A 17,186-nucleotide genomic window follows, 5' to 3' on the forward strand; every position below is an offset into this window, starting at 1 on the left:
GGAGCCTCGATGCGACCCAGTACTGTGTGCAGACCTATTGTCACCTGTGAATGGACGGGTCATTGTAAGCGCAAAACAGTTTGGATCCTCGGTTACCTATGAGTGTGATTCCAGGCTATGCTCTGGAGGGAAATCAGTTGAGAAACTGTACAGCTGAGGCAGAAATGGTCAGGAGAAATACACAGTGTCAGCCAGTCAGGTGCAATTCTCCAGCCGGATCATCTTAACGGACGTATGATTGGGGGACAACTTTACTTATGGTGCAACCATAAGGGTATGAATGTGATCAGGGCTACTACACTGAAGGCCCGGTGGAAAGGATATGCCTTGCAAACGGGGACTTGGATAATCCTATACCAGTGTGTGAAATTGTTAAGTGTAACCGACCATTGAATCTCCGTAATGGCGGTTATGATGGCTTTGTGCTAGATTACAACACCACATGGACAGCAACATGCCTGGAATGGGTACTTGCTTATAGGTGAGTCTGAACGTACATGTCTGTCTAATGGAACATGGAGCGGTCCAGAACCTATATGCAAAAGAGTGGACTGTGGGGCAATTAGATCCAATCAAGTTTGGAGAGGTTACATATAATAAAACCACCTATGGTGCTGTGAGCTTCTACACATGTGATGTTGGTTATACGCTTTTTAGGGGAACAAAAACGTGTGTGTGCCAGAGCAACAGCTTGTGGACTGAGCAGGAACCGGTTTGTGAACCCCTCACATGTGGGGATGAAAAATCAACCATTGAGAATGGCTTTGTCACATCAAATGGTTCTGTGTTTGGGGATGTCATCATGTATCAGTGTCACAAAGGCTACATCCTTGAAAGGCCCTCAGTACAGGTGGTGCTCAGAAAATGGCACCTGGACAGGTGAAGTTCCATTCTGTGACATTGTCTATTGCCCCCCACCACAACCCATTCTTAGTGGATTTGTAGAATGGGATAACTTCACATACCAGTCTGAACTACGCTACTCCTGTATTGATGGATACAGGCTTATGGGACCTTTGCGCAGGAGGTGCTTGCACTTAGGAATTTGGTCAAAGGAAGAACCAACATGCCAGATGATTGACTGTGGTGTACTTCATCCTCCTGTAAATGGTGTGTGTGAAACTAGTGTCTACCAATTACGCTGCCAATGCAACATACAACTGTGACCTAGGCTTCACCCTAATTGGAGCCAGGTACAGAGTGTGCATGGAGTCAGGCAACTGGTCTAATGCAGACCCATTCTGTGAGGTGGTACAGTGTCCGGATCTCCCATCCCCCTAATTATGGATTTGTGGATATAGTGCTTATACCTATGGTACTAACGTGACCTACTTCTGCGGTATGGGTACGAGTTGGTTGGGAACCCCACCCGTAAGTGCTTGACTTCTGGGATATGGGTCTGGGAGGAACCGGTGTGTACCATTGTTGTTTGTCCAGAAATAGACCCCATACTTGATGGAGTAGTCAATGCTAACAATTATACTTATGGGGAAATTGTTCCCTTTAGCTGTGATACAGGCTTTGAACTGATTGGAGAATGAAGAGATTCGCTGTTTGGGAGACAAAACATGGGATGGAGAAACGTCCCCAAACTGTACACGGATACAATGTCCGGCACCTGGAAAGCTCCTTAATGGTACGATTTATGCAGACAACTACCTTGCTGGGGACGGTCATCAACTATGAATGCGATGAAGGATTTAAACTCATTGGAGAAAGGTGGCCGCATATGTACAGAGGAAAAAGTCTGGAAGGGTTGAGGAGATTCCTTAACTGTGCAAGGATTCAGTGTCTTCCCCCAAACAGGATAGATAACGGTGTGCCATAACAGCAGATAGCTACTACTATGGAGAGACCGTAAAGTACTCCTGTTATGCTGGGTTTGTTCTGAATGGAAGTCAAGTGCGAACATGTCAGTTCAATGAGAGGTGGTCTGACAAAGCACCTGTGTGTAACCCCATTGAATGTCCCACCACCTGAAGAGATCCCAAATGCTCTAGTTGCATGGACGAAAGGAAATACTTTCAGAGACATCATGGAGTATAACTGTAGCAAAGGCTACAGGTTAGAGGGGTATCCTCAGAGAACATGCTTAGAAAACACCTCATGGACTGCACCCCAGTTTGAATGCCACAGAATACAGTGCCAAGAAATAATCTCCATCCTGAACGGAATTGTAAACGCATCCTCATTTGAGTATGGAGCTGAAGTCAAGATTTCATGTGAGCATGGATTCAACTTGTCCGGAGAAGCAGTCTTAACCTGTGTAGGGGAAGGTTACTGGGACCATCCCATACCTGTCTGTGTAGAGAAAAGTTGTCCCGAACCAGTCATCATTGAAAAATGGCCGAATAGAAGGACAGGACGACAGTGGTGGGAAGTGAGATCTATTACTACTGTAATGAGGGCTATAGGCTTGTGGGGGGACCAAATTCTGACATGTCAGGAGGACAGCTCCTGGGATTATGACCCACCATTATGTGTTCTTCTTTCCTGCCCATACCCAGATAACATCTCCAACGGCCAGCTGGTGATCTCTAAAAACTCAACCAGTCTTGTGTTCAATGACATTGTCTTTTATGAATGTGATGAAGGATACATATTAGAGGGTGAGGAATTGTTAACTTGTTTGCAAAGTGGAGAATGGTCCTCGTCAACACCCTCATGTTCCAAGGTCACCTGTCCTTTGCCAGAAGTTGTGGCGCATGGGCAATATTTCGGCGCCAACTTTACGTATGGGACCACAATAGACTATGTCTGTGATGAAGGCTATGAATTAACAGGATCTCCAGTGCGTCATTGCTTGTCTGGAGGAACATGGGACACCCCTTCTCCAAACTGTGATCCCGTCATATGTCGGCAACCAGTCGAGATCAGTAATGGCAATGTCACTGTGGACACAGTGTTTTATGGAGGGGTAGTGAAATATTTCTGTGTGGACGGATATGAGTTAATAGGGAATTCATCACGCTATTGTCAGGCGGATAAAACATGGAGTGGCGAAGAGCCTTACTGCAGCATGCAATCTTGTCCTGTTCCTTCTAATGTAGAACATGCTGAATTTGTTACAAGGCAGCTTTGCTGTTGACACATACAATATTGGAACATTCATTGAATACAGCTGTGAAGAAGGATTCGAGATTTTGGGAAACGCTGTGTTGGAATGTCTACCAAACAGAACATGGAGTGGAGATTTCCCCTACTGTGTCAGGAAGACATGTTCTCCTCCAGAGGGCTTTGAGCATTATACAAAAACTTTCTTTGTCGGTGTGATAGTAGAACACAACTGTAATCCAGGGTTTGTCATACAAGGTGAAAGAACTCGTACCTGCCTAAGCAATGGTACATGGACAGGCCAGGCACCAGATTGTGTGAGAGTACAATGCGCTTCTGTAAGTTCTATTCCTTATGGAAAAGTGATTGGAGAACAGTTCAGTTATGAGAGCTTCGTTTCATTCAAGTGTGATAATGGATACAGATTACTAGGAGCTTCTACAATAGAGTGCTTGGAAGATGGACGATGGAATGATTCAGTGCCATCCTGTTTCAGAATCCAGTGTCCGGCACCAAGGCAAATACTGAACGGTGGATACACAGGACAAACGTTTTATGCAGGTGATGAAGTTCGGTATTATTGTAACCCTGGCTTCATTGTTTTGGGGTATGATGGAAGTGTGTGTCAAGAAGATGGAACTTGGAGTTATGATGTTCCTTGGTGTGAACCCATCAGCTGTGGTGACCCACCAAAAGTGGAGCATGCCACTGTAGCGAATCCGGCCTCGGCGGTAGGTGACAAAAGCTACTATGTGTGTGAGGAAGGATATGACCTTGATGGAAATAATGTTATGGAATGTGGACCAGATGGTTCATGGATCGGCGTTCCTCCTGTGTGCAGAGAAGTTTCTTGTGGGCCTTTGCCAGTCATCCTCCATGCTACCACTGTAATAACACGTCACACACTGGGGAGCAAAGCAGAGTTCAAGTGCAGTCTAGGCTACAGAGCATCTGGAAATTTGACGGCAGAGTGTCGAGCCAACAGAACCTGGGTCTTTGATCAAGATTTGGAATGTGTTCCAGTAGACTGTGGGCCACCATTTTCCATACCTAATGGATTAGCACTTGTGAATGACACATCTTATGGAGCTAAAGCAGAGTACCAGTGTCACAGGGGTTTTAATCCTGTAGGTGGGTCAGCTGTTATCTGTTCAGAGACAGGAATATGGGTGGGTACAGCACCTGTGTGTCAGAGAATAGCCTGTGGGCCCGCTCCAGCGACTGAAACTAACATCAGGGCCTTTGTATCCTTGGATGGGTTGCAAGTTACGTACACATGCCCAGTCAATATGCGGCTGGTGGGAGCATCGATCATTGTCTGTGGAGAAGATGGAGTGTGGAGTGATGTGCCGCCAATATGCAAGCCCGAAGGATGCGGAGAACCACCCCCTGTTAAAGATAAGCATCTCCTGGTAGTCTCTCAGCCACACCTGGTTTTCTTATCGTTGTCCTGATGGTTATGTTCTTAAAGGAGCCCCTTCCATTGTCTGCCTTCAAGGGGAGTGGAGTGATCAGGCACCAACATGTGATGGTAACTTTTAACTGACTTCCTTACTTACCTAGACAGAATAAGATGATCATAATGATGAGTGAAAATACATGTATCCATAAAATGTTCTGTTTTCTACTAATTATTCCATAAAGTACATACAGCTTAAAACAGTGCCTATTATGGATTTTTGTTTTCGATGACCAAGATACAGCTTTAAATGTATTTACAAATTGTACCTCTATACACAAGATGATAATGAACACCATATCCACACACACTTAATACTTCTCTATTAAGATAGCTGAGCGGTAATTGACAGTTTGAGGTCAGGTTCCACCATCAAGTGCTTTTGACTGTCTTGTATTTGCAGGAATATCTTGCAGAGATATAGTCGCTCCAGTTCATGGCACAATGACCAGCACAGGTCAGGAGGTTGGGCAGTCAGTACATTTTACTTGTGACCTGGGATACATTTTGATTGGTCAGGCTACTCTAATCTGTCAAGGTGATGGACAGTGGAATGGACTGGAACCAGTCTGCCAAGCACCCCCTGGTAAATAAATGACATAGATCATCTTTATGTTTGAGTACCGATAGTTAATTTTTCAAATGAAAGAGACTTGTTCAACAAAGTAATATAAAGACTGAAGGAAAGTTTCAAAGACAAGATTGCGTAGGAAGTGTCAACAAGTGTTATGCGAACTTAATCTCTTTCTTTTAGCATGTTTGTTAACCTCACAGTGCTAAATTTACTTTTTATATACAAAGTATGGTGATTATACATAAATTTGTTGAGACAAGCTGTAATTGTTATTTCTAAAAGGTTCCATCAACATTCAATGTGGTGATCTTCCTGAGATACCTGGTGTGCTCACGGTGCCCCAGGGTTTTGGACAAGGAGATAGTGTGACCTTGCAGTGTAAGGCTGGTTATGTGGCTGTGGGCTCCCTCAAGGTCATTTGTCTGAATGACCAGAGCTGGAGCCATCCGAGTGGACGTTGTGAGAGTATGTATTTACTAGGATTCACAAGAAACATATGAATGTCATTCACCAACAATTTCTTGGACAATGCTAACAAAAAAAAGGCTGGTTGCAATAACTGTTACAGTCACTAACACATACTCTACATGACAAAGATATTGTATAACATCCGCTCAAAATCAGATTTTTACATTGGATGCATACCAAGATTATTCACTTAAAATAATACCTTTGTCTTCTATGCAGCTATTTATACTTGTATCATGTTTTTTTTTGTCTCAATAATTCTCATATGTTATGACATGACTTGATAATCTTTGTCATATTGATTATAAAATACAAATATATGGACTTACAGACCTCATTTTATATCTACCTACATGTAGGTATTGATATATCGATATGGTAACAGAAAATATATACTGAATTTGTTGATTTAGTGTACTCATGAAACTTCACAGGACGGATACATCATTGCATTTTGCATACAAGGTATTTCTCATTTTTACCTGGTGCACCTGTATTATGACACCACTTTGGATATCATAAATAAATGGGGTTCACTTATGTTATTTATGTGTTTAACTTTGTATAATGTTTCCATTGTACTTAGGAGTTTACTGTGGTCAACCACCAAACAGTGATGCAAAGAGCATAATGTTAATGGGACGATCCTATTACTATGGTGACCGCATTGTGTACATGTGTCGCCGTGGTCTACAGCCAGCCCAATCCCCCTCCATTCTGACATGCCAGGAAGATGGTACTTGGGATAAACAAGCTGCTTGCATAGGTAAATATTATATTATAGTGCCTTCTGTGTCAATGGGGCGAAATAGTCTTGGGTACAGCGTAAAACACCAATCATGTGTCAAAAGTAGTGCAGGAAAGAGACCAGTTATTGTTGAGTGAAAGAACACTGGAAACAATTGCTAAGACTACATTATTTTTTGTAAAAAAATTGCAAATACAGTGCTTGAATGTTAAGATGGGATAAGAACCATATTGATAATGTTGCTGATGTGACATCAAGATTTTCTACTTTTATATTTTTACCCTGCTGTCATATTTAACATACTGGGTTCAGATTGTATTGTCACAATGTCTGTCTTTCCATATCAGCAATATGATTGCAATATAAGTCAAACCATTTAAGATTTCATATTTGGTAGGTGGATTCATAGGGCGATTGTGGTGAGCTATTTTCTATTATAAAGCTGCAGATAATGCAATAAAATTTTTGGTTTCAATGGCTATGGACCAATAACAACCAATTTCATTGACTGTGAACACAATAATTATGGCTTCACACAGGGATTCCAAATTTGGTAAACAGGTTCATATTTGGATGAAGTCGCTGAGCCAAGCAGATTCCTGGTTAAAAAGCAAACGACTGAAAATAGCATGTTACAATTCAGAAGTTTACATAATTTATATGTTTTATTTGGTGAATTGTTTTTTGTAGCCCAATGTAAATTTCCATGTTTAAATGGGGGACGTTGCATAGGGAACAACCGTTGCAAATGCCTGAGTGGGTTTGGAGGACCGCGTTGTGAAACACGTAAGATTTGGTTGTGTATGGTATGCATATGTACGTATAGGTCTATGTATGAAATTATTAATCTGAAAAGAAGAGACATTACATGTGTGTATTGTAGGTAGTAGTAGTATAGCTGTATACATGTACTAAATAGAATTTATGTATTTACTGTGACCAGTCTAGTATGACTCAAGCAGTTTAAATTGGAAACATTTGAATTTGTACTTACAAAGTCTTACATATACATGTGTGTACCAATATTAAATAACCTTTCTTGAACTATTCGCTGTTTCTCTGTCAAACAGATTTAAAAAATACTTGTGTAAATGTTGTCAGCGTGTACATTATGTATCTTTTCGTTAATATCATTCAGCTCAATCAGTATTTAGCAAAAGAGTACATGATCTGAAAAGTCAAAACTTTATAGATTATGTGATATAACCTATATTCTCATACTGTACATGTGTATCTACTTTGTCAGCCATTTGTATACTACCATGCTTGAATGGAGGACGTTGCTTAGGACCTTACAAATGCCAGTGTAAACCAGGTTATACGGGCAGCAGGTGTCACAAAGGTATTTGTAGATTTTCACACCTTTATGTGTAAGGAAACTCATGTTAAAATGTAGGATTAATGTCACAAAACAAACAGTGGCATTTTACCGTCTCCTAGTAGCATAGTTAGATGTACAATGATTGCACCACTCCTAACTCACATGTAGTTGTAGAATATTTACACCACTTGCTGCTTAATGCTGAGCCCCTGATACGAAAGCCACCATTTCATCACTGAACTCCTCTGTTTAACCTATCTGGGATTTGAATCTCAGAACTTCCTAATAGGCAATCATGTGACTGGTAAAAGTTTTGTGGAGACATGACTGGATAAGGTATTACCCATTATTAATAAGAGATGAGCCAGAATTGATAGTGTGGTCAGGATATGGAAAAGAGATGAGCCAGGATTGCTAGAGTGCTCAGGAAAATGTGGAATAGAGAGGAGCCAGAATTGCTAGTGAGGTCAGGGTAATGTACATGTAGAAAAGGGATTCGCCAGAATTACTATTAAGGCCTGGGTAAGGAAGAGAGGAGAGCCCGAACTGCTGGCGAGGTCTGGAGAATGTGGAAAAGAGAAGAGCCAGAATTGCTAGTGAGGTAAGGATACGGAAAAGAGATGAGCCAGAATTGCTAATGAGGTCAGGACAATGTGGAAAAAAAGAAGAGCCAGAATTGCTAATGAGGTCAGGATAATGTGGAAAAAGAGAAGAGCCAGAATTGCTAGGGATGCCAGGATAATGTGGAAAAGAGATGAGCCAGAAGTGCTGGTGAGGTCAGGTTATGGAAAAAGAGAAGAGCCAGAATTGCTAATGAGGTCAGGATAATGTCTAAATAGAGAATTGCTAGGGAAATCAGGATAATGTGGAAAAGAGAAGAGCCAGAATTACTGGTGAAGTCAGGTTATGGAAAAAGAGATGAGCCAGAATTACTGGTGAAGTCAGGTTATGGAAAAAGAGAAGAGCCAGAATTACTGGTGAAGTCAGGTTATGGAAAAAGAGAAGAGCCAGAATTACTGGTGAAGTCAGGTTATGGAAAAAGAGAAGAGCCAGAATTACTGGTGAAGTCAGGTTATGGAAAAAGAGATGAGCCAGAATTACTGGTGAAGTCAGGTTATGGAAAAAGAGAAGAGCCAGAATTACTGGTGAAGTCAGATTATGGAAAAAGAGATGAGCCAGAATTGTTAATGAGGTTAGGATAATGTGGAAAAGAGTGACATCCCAGTGCGAGAAGAGCCAGAATGGCTAGGCACTTCAAGATAATATGGAAAAGAGAAGAGCCAGAATTGCTAGTGAGGTCAGGATAATGTATATGTAGAAAAGAGACGAGCCAGAATTGAAATCAGGAAATTGTGGAATAGAGAGGAGCCAGAATTGCTAGTGAGGTCAAGTTTTGGGAAAAGAAATGAGCCAGAATTGCTAATGAGGTCAGGATAATGTGGAGAAAGAGACGAGCCAGAATTGCTAGTGAGGTCAGTGTAATGTACATGTAGAAAAGCGACGAGCCAGAATTGCTAGTGAAGTCAGGTTTTGGAATTGCTAGGGATTTGCTGTGGAAAAGAGAAGAGCCAGAATTGCTGGTGAGGTCAGGATAATGTGGAAAAGAGAGGAGCTAGAATTATTAGTGAGGTCAGGATAATGTGGAAAAAGAGGAGCTAGAATTTCTAGTACGTATATTTATTTATTTGATTGATGTTTTATGCTGTTCTCAAGAACGTTTCAGTTTTATGGCAGCCAGCATTATGAATGGAGGAAATATATAGTAGTATATGAAGTATATGTTTCAAATATTTATTTAGTGTTTCAAATATTTACCATAAACTTGACAGCTATGGGAGTATTGTGGAAGTAATGTGAACCAAAAAAAAAAAAAAAAATTGACATCATTGGTATTTTTTGCAGCCGTGTGTAATCCTGACTGTGGTGAAGGTGGACGTTGCATCAGGCCAGGAAAATGTTCCTGTCTGCCTGGATTTCTACCTCCAAACTGTGAAGAGGATATGTGAGTGCCATTAGTTTCCTAATACCTACTTTTGCCAATGGGTATATTGTCATTGTGTTTAAATTTTTTTTGTCCATTATCAAAATATTTTGATAAATGATTCATGTATCTGCATAAAGTTTTATAAACCTGTTTACATGTGCCTCCCCTCAGTAGGAAGCCTGCTTCAGTGTGAAGCCTGTCAAAAATAAACATTGTATCAAAATATTTTATTGCCAGAATTATCTGGATATCTACTCAGACAAATTCAGTAAAGCGTCACCTAGATTGTATTAGAGTGTGGTTGATGCAAATACATGTTTGTACTGGATTTTGTATTTTAAAACACAGTATATGAAGAACTACTTAGGCAGATTTCGTAAATTTCATAAGTGGAATAGCAGATCCCCTAGACTGGGTTACTTTATTACCTGACATTTGACTTACTTTCAAAATTTGCCTAAAAATAGTTTATCCGAAAACTGCATGCTGAGTAAAATTTAATGAAATCCTTATCTTGTGAACATCAAAGCGACATTTTAGTGTTTTTTTTTGCCTTAGTTTGTCAGACAGTTACAGTGTATAATAGTAATTGTTTTCACCACATTGTTCTCTTAATTTCAGAAGCCTACCACCTGGCCAAATCAGCTAAGATTAGAAGATAAAAGTTCTCAGCTGTGTACAAAGAATGGATGCTTAACCTTACCAAACATGGACTACACTAATAAAGTCAACTGTCACCAGTATTAAACCTGATGCACGGAGTAGCTGATGTGTTTTATTTACGTGTATATGTTGTGAGCAATAATTAGTGAAAAAAAGAAAAATCAGAGAGTAATACAATGTAAAAAAAAAAAACGTTTACTTACTCTACGTGTACATGGACCCCTATAATTTTTTTAAAATATGGTGCAGTGTATGTGTGAATTCATTACCCTGCTGAAACAGTGAAATAATGTTCATGACTGTCAAGGGTATATAATTGAGGATAATATTTTTGTACTGATCATGAAATCATGGATTCTTTTTACATTTAAAGAAAGAGGTGGTGTCTACTTACTTGTGTTGTGTTTGAGTTGCTGTGTCCTGTTTGAGTGTGCCAGTTAATCCAGAATTAGTTGATGAATATTGGCCCATAAGTGTTGCAGACATTCTGATAACTTTTATCAGTTATATTTATTTTATTTCATTTGATTGGTGTTTTACGCCGTACTCAATAATATTTCACTCATACAACGATTCACTCAAGCCAGCATGAGCTGGACTCACAGCAACTGAACTTGTGAGAGGCTGCTCTAGTATGCTTTTGGTCAGATATGTGGAGAAATATGTTGATTCACCAAGCCTAGTGCATTGCAAACAAGTACAAACTCTGAAAAAAGTTGCATATTTGAAGTTTCAATATTTCAACAAAATTTTATTTGCCATCTTCATAATTGACGTTTCAATATTTATACAGTTTTAGGGTGAGTTACCTGACGTTAAATTACATCCACTTCTTCAGACTCAAGAACAATGTATGACTTTTATAAAGACAGATAGGTCTATACATGTGTGTGGAAGGCCGCCAGGGGGTTTAACAGGAAACGCATTACTCCATACTTTCTCCAGCACACAACAAACACAAACATAGTTTATGCATTAATCCAATTGTTTAATGCCACATTCCAGAATTTTTCACCAGTGGGAGGAGGAAACTAGAATGCCCACGGTAAAATCCAACCACTGACATGCACTTTCCCACATATGCACATAGGTATGCACACCATTCCTTCGGTATAATGCTTTGATATAATCAACGGAGGCCAAAATTGAGAGCGTAACCTCATAGGTCAAGAGTCAGATTTATTTCAACAGTGTTTTACATTGTACATAAGAATATTTCACTTATATGACTATAGCCAGCATTATGGTGAGAAGCCAAAGACCATCCACAGGTTGCTGCCACACCTTCTGATGTCAACCGGAGAAGAAGCCACTCTGAGCTGGACTTGAACTCACAATTTATTTATTCATTTGATTAGCGTTTTATGCTGTACTTAAGCATATTTCACTTATGCGATGGCAGCCAGCATTATGGTGGGAGGAAACCAAACATAACCCGAGGGAAACCCTCGATCTTTCACAGGTTGCTGAGGGACCTTCCCCACGTAAGGCCACAGAGGAAGCCATCATGAGCTGAACTTGAATTCACAGCGACCACACTGGTAAGAGGCTTCTGGATCATTGCGCCATGCTGGCATGTTAATTGTCTCTGCCACAGAGGCCCCAAACTCACAATGACCTTGTTGGTGTGAACCTGCTGTCATTGTGCTCTAGCATGCTTACCACTTGTCCACAGAGATCCCTGTTACAGGTTTAAAGTTAATCCTTCAGAAAGCACAAACATTGAGATTGCAGTTGAAGAAAGAGTTGCAGGCATTTTGATAACTTTTATCAAATATATTTGTTCTATATATATGATTGGTGTTTTACAATGTACTCAAGGACATTTCACTCACATGATGGCCAGCATTATGGAGAGAGGAAACCTTGGTAAGTAAATTTTATACATACATGTATACCAGCAGTAATAAATCAAACAAATCTAATCTGTAAAAAACTCAGATACATTCAATATGCATTGTTCATCTATCAGACAGCAGGGTTGACTTTGTCAACACACCCATACTTCATCTGATAACTTTAAAAACAGCAGTGCCCTCACAGCCAAGAAGCTGTAATATCAGACAAGAACATAGTAAAGTTGGCATATCGTCAGTTTGATAATCAGTTCATACCTGTACATTCTAACAGTTGTGGTTAGCTGGGTTTTTTTAATTTCAGATTAATGTCTTTGATCTAGGAGAAGAAATTGACAGAATTCATTATAATTTTGATTTGAATACCCATACTGTTAATATTTCTGTCCTGAACACACACAAAAATTGTACTGTCTTAATATGGTAGAAGATCTGCTGCTGCATTTTACACTGCCAGATGACAATTTAAAACATTGCCGTCAATAACTTGACATCCTATCAACAATGTTTACTGCTGTCTTTCTCTCAGGCCTCTCACTAAGTGAACAGCCCATATTAAAAGATGGGATGTCAAAACATTTTTACTGACTGACCCAAAGCCATCTACAATGTCGCAACAGCCTCAAATGTTCTCCATTATATACAATATTCCACATGAAATCTATGACAGAGAAAAGTTAAGGATACTAGAGCTCTGTTGTCATTGTTATCAACAGACACAGTGATGTATTACAGATCTTTTTCTTATGGCACTGTCCCATTGATTCTTACAATCAAACAGTCTCCCTACCTATCAACAGACAGTGATGTATTACAGATCTTTTTCTTATGGCCATTGTCCCATTGGTTCTTACAATCAAACAGTCTCCCATCCTATCAACAGCCTCAGTATTCATACACACAGTGATGTATTACAGATCTGTTCTCTGTTATCACTGACCCACTGGTTCTTACAATCACACAGTCTCCCATCCTATCAACAGCCTCAGTACTCATACACACAGTGATGTATTACAGATCTGTTCTTATCATTCCACAAAATGCCTTGGTACCGTACTTTACACATCTACAGAAGGCTGGATTTTATTTCATTACAATCTGCATCACCTTGTGGTGAACTCTGACCCTTTACCCTGTCTCTGTAGTTGTTGAGCATTCTCAATTTGGTCTTTGTTGCAGTAATCCTGTGGAAGAGAATTACAACATTCACATACGCGACTACATTCATGTTTGTGTAATTTCTCTTGTGGCCTAAAAACAACCTTCAATTTTGTCCATCACTAAGCTACGTGTTTTGCCCAATTCTGAGAGTTCCATTGATCTTAAAAAAAGTAGAGTAAGGTTTACTTGGAACCTTAAAATTTATCCTACTGGAATTAGTTAAGTTTCAGCACCAAGAGTAATATTTTAATATAATTTTTTTCGACCTTTTTCGGCACTTTCGGGTACAGATAAAGGTGCCATGTAGAACACAATTTCCTGAGTTTGGAATCTTTTCAAAACTGAACTGCATTTATCAACATGATTCCATCCTTAATAACTTTACCTTTAAAAATACTGTTGCTAAGTTGGATAGTCTTTTGTTCAAGGAATGGGAAAACCTCAGCATGCACTCCACTACAGGCAGGCTTGTAATTTCTGCAGGTGAACATAAAGAGAGCCATTTTAAACATGGTTTGAACAGTAAAGGGGGCATATCTGCCTTAATACATATATATATATATATATATATATATATACATGTATGGTATATGTGCCTGATATAAGCAACATTTAAAAGGCCACAAAATTCACCATTATGAATCACAGTGATCAACTTTGCCAAATTTCCATGCTTTCCCTTCAATATGTTTACGTGATTGGTGACAAATATATTCATACAATTTAAAGTGATTAATATGCAAATTATTTCAAGGATGAACCTGAAACAACTGAAGGCAGATACAACAGTCACAATGATCACCTTTGATATGGGTCTTAAAAAAAAGATATTGAAGTTTCTATTTATCGACCATTATTCCATAAACATATGTGATCACTGTTTTACATGGTAAACATTAAAATACACAATATTTAAATTTACCTGCTATTGATTCTGGTGTCACCAAAAACATGAGAGTTGTAACGGCAGACAGGACGACTTCTTCATTTGGACTGACAAGTAAAACAAAATTCTAAGCCTTGTTTTCATGGGTAGTAGAAATGAAGTCAAGCTGTCGCATTGTTAAGACCCTAGTAGTAATTCCAGAAATTAACTAGCCTGGAACCGTGGCATCAACTGTCATAGAGCTCTGTCAAAACTTCTCTGTGCATGGAAAAAGCTAAGTTGGTCCCACTATTTACGTAAATCTATCTATCTAAAGATTTTCCATCAAGGATGGAAAATGTGCACTAGATAAAATAGAAGGGTAAGTTTAAGACATAAAATAAGCATCAAAAAAAAAAATACTTTCTTGCATATTTTATTTCATTCTACACATTGTCATAATGTTTATTTTAAAGTTACTTTTCATGACTTCTTTAAGCATAGTTTTAAGAATTATTCACACTAAATTAAGAACAAGTTTATGGCTAGCTTCTGTGATTCTGGGAATATTGGGGCAGTCACCCAGGTTAAGTGAAAGGGGACAATGTTAAGACAAAAGCAGTATAATAGCAAATTAACCATTTTCACACAGTTGCATACAGGTCTCAAACCTGCCTCAGCCATTCCAAATCTATCAATGTTTATACTGTATTTCACCTAAAATTTACCATTTTTCAAGTATTTTTCTGGATTTTGACTGATTCATCAACCTTATTTGGCAACTTAAGAGAACTTTGTGAAGTTTTATTAACATCTTGTTAAATATATAATATCAGAAAAACTTAAGTCCTGGCATCAAAAGTTTGTGCTTTAGAACATACCAAACACTTTTAACGTACCAAAACCATGAAATACAGTCTGTTATTCACCTAATATTACTGTATTGTAATTCAATACTGCCCAGTTCCTATATCAAATGAATATCTGGAACAACATGGCCCTTGCAGGACATCATTTAAATAAAAGAAGAAATTTTATCCACAAGTATGTTTGTATGTTAAAACAATACAATATTTAGAGAATTACTGTTATGGTTGAAAATTATTAAAAATGACAATGCAGCATTTAAAAACTATATCTTTTCCATAACAAAAATATTTTATGTATTTAATGAGTCACAATGTTTATTTTGAGGTAGTCTGCAATTTGTTTAACCTTTTCAATCTTCTGCATATTTTACACTTATATCCAATTGCCCTCTGCTGTAAGATCTTTTAATGGATCACCTACATTCACTGGGAGCTGAACTTAAATATAACTAATTTTACTCAGTGCATAGCTATATGGATTTTACTTAATAGTGGACTTCTGTTTCCAGCACAATCTTCAAAACAGCCACTTATCTATAAATTAATGCAAAATCTGGGGACCCGCATATCAATTACCAGGGAAGTCAGGGAGAGGGTTCTTTATATTCTAAAAGTTTAACAGATTTCAGTACTTTACATTATTCATAAACCAACTCCATGAAATGTGTTAAATTACAGAATCCATACCTGGATAAACATCTTAACACCAGACGTACACCATCATTCTTCAAAATAAACTGTTTATTCTGTTTATCTGTAATAAAGAAATAAGCCTTTGACATAAACACTGAATTTATTTCACATTTATAAACAAAGCCATAGACTAACCTTTAACTAGGCCTAATTTGAGTTTTAACCTAATTTGAATTTTAGGTTACAAGGTTTAACTTTCAGCCAATCAGCATTGATTCTGTATCCCTTTAAGTCAAATTTTTGCTGAACAATTTCTAGCACATGCAGATGACTCTGACAATGAAACACTATAATCAGATGCTGTGTGGTTTTACCTAAACACAGGTTGCATACACCAGCAATTGCAAACTCAACCAGTGTCTCATCAGACTCTTCTAGTGTATCTGAAAAATAAACCATAAATGATAAAATCATTCAGTACCAAAGCCTCAAAAAACTCCAACTCCTCTTCTACTGGGTTAGCTTTTTTGGTTCTGAATGTATGCAATTTTAAATACACATGTATGTCTATACATACCGCCATGAATATGTGTACATACTCATTGAAAGATAAGGCCAAATGTCTCTGCTAATGTACAAAAGAACAATACCTACTTTCTGAGCCGTCTACGTTACCACCAAATGCCTGTATTCACCTTAGTGCATTGCCTCCATGAACACATCTACCGTATCTACCTGCCAATATCCCTCCTATCATGCTCAAAAACTGCCGGTTATATGCATATCAAGAAGTGGGAAGATGATGGGCATGATCTTGGCAGGTACGACCCATGGTATAATACGCCAACGACAAAGCTAGGGCAGTCGGTGGCGAAGCGATTTGGGAGGAAAGTAGGCTATTAACTTGGTTTATTTGCGTTAGATAAGGCCGTCAGCTTAAAGTCAAACCAACGACGTCAACGACGTCAACGAGCTTGAGTGGCACTGGAGCCTTTCGGAGCTATACGTACCCAAAAACAGATCGACTACATTCAGCTGCCACATGAATTCGTAGTTGACAGGATCATAAGCAAAATTTGCCAAATTTGCTAACACCTGGTGCTTGGCATCTGAAAAACAAAATATTAAAGGGTTTAAATATATTTTATCAAAACAAATGCTGTCGGTCTTTCAGTAGATTCGATTATTTCAAGCTGAAACGATGGATTACCATCACTTGATGAGTCTTGAAATTCCGTCACAAGCGACTGCAGAAAGCTTAGGCGCCCAATTCCATAAGGACCCGTCTTTTTTTGAAGGTATTCTTTAGTTGAAAACATTGTCAGCGTCTGTTCAGCGGTCAAGCCGCATGGTGCGCCCCATTTGTTTACGGGCTACACAATTTCAACCTTCTTTACCAAAGAGCTACAATTTAGGGGTCTGTGCTAAATTAACTAAAAAGAGACTCTTGTTTAATGGTTTACCTTAATGTCGCCAGTATGTTGTTATTTCTCATGATGAATTTGGAAAACATTCTTTAAGTCTGTGACTA

The 17,186-nt window shown here is 38.9% G+C and overlaps 2 protein-coding genes across 2 annotated transcripts in view; one reads left to right on the plus strand and one right to left on the minus strand.

Moving 5' to 3' along the window:
- Positions 1 to 10,660, plus strand: part of LOC135470890 (sushi, von Willebrand factor type A, EGF and pentraxin domain-containing protein 1-like) — a 24,516-nt gene extending 13,856 nt beyond the window's left edge. Inside the window, exons 11-21 of the mRNA XM_064749939.1 lie at positions 291 to 481; positions 812 to 1,110; positions 1,899 to 2,917; positions 3,051 to 4,502; positions 4,877 to 5,099; positions 5,370 to 5,552; positions 6,142 to 6,321; positions 6,994 to 7,089; positions 7,550 to 7,645; positions 9,527 to 9,626; positions 10,230 to 10,660. Of these exons, the coding sequence (XP_064606009.1) occupies positions 291 to 481; positions 812 to 1,110; positions 1,899 to 2,917; positions 3,051 to 4,502; positions 4,877 to 5,099; positions 5,370 to 5,552; positions 6,142 to 6,321; positions 6,994 to 7,089; positions 7,550 to 7,645; positions 9,527 to 9,626; positions 10,230 to 10,257 (3,867 nt within the window). The 3' untranslated portion in view covers positions 10,258 to 10,660. The remainder of the gene's footprint in view (positions 1 to 290; positions 482 to 811; positions 1,111 to 1,898; positions 2,918 to 3,050; positions 4,503 to 4,876; positions 5,100 to 5,369; positions 5,553 to 6,141; positions 6,322 to 6,993; positions 7,090 to 7,549; positions 7,646 to 9,526; positions 9,627 to 10,229) is intronic.
- A 374-nt stretch (positions 10,661 to 11,034) lies between these two features.
- LOC135470940 (armadillo repeat-containing protein 7-like) lies at positions 11,035 to 17,020 on the minus strand. The gene is made up of 7 exons (XM_064749990.1): positions 16,866 to 17,020; positions 16,666 to 16,764; positions 16,030 to 16,098; positions 15,710 to 15,776; positions 14,211 to 14,281; positions 13,674 to 13,765; positions 11,035 to 13,311 (listed from the first exon to the last, which is right to left on the minus strand). The coding sequence occupies exons 1-7, from the start codon at positions 16,972 to 16,974 to the stop codon at positions 13,231 to 13,233; spliced, it is 588 nt and encodes a 195-aa protein (XP_064606060.1). The 5' UTR covers positions 16,975 to 17,020; the 3' UTR covers positions 11,035 to 13,230.
- Positions 17,021 to 17,186: the final 166 nt, after the last annotated feature.

This window comes from Liolophura sinensis, chromosome 7, assembly GCF_032854445.1.
Source record: "Liolophura sinensis isolate JHLJ2023 chromosome 7, CUHK_Ljap_v2, whole genome shotgun sequence".
NCBI lineage: Eukaryota > Metazoa > Mollusca > Polyplacophora > Chitonida > Chitonidae > Liolophura > Liolophura sinensis.

Coding starts and splice junctions, on each gene's coding strand:
- LOC135470940 (XM_064749990.1), bottom strand. CDS start 16,974: ATGTTTTCAACTAAAGAATACCTTCAAAAAAAGACGGGTCCTTATGGA. Junction 16,099..16,665: donor TGTAGTCGATCTGTTTTTGG/GTACGTATAGCT, acceptor TTTATTTTTCAG/ATACACTAGAAGAGTCTGAT. Junction 13,312..13,673: donor TAGCAACAGTATTTTTAAAG/GTAAAGTTATTA, acceptor TCTCTTCCACAG/GATTACTGCAACAAAGACCA.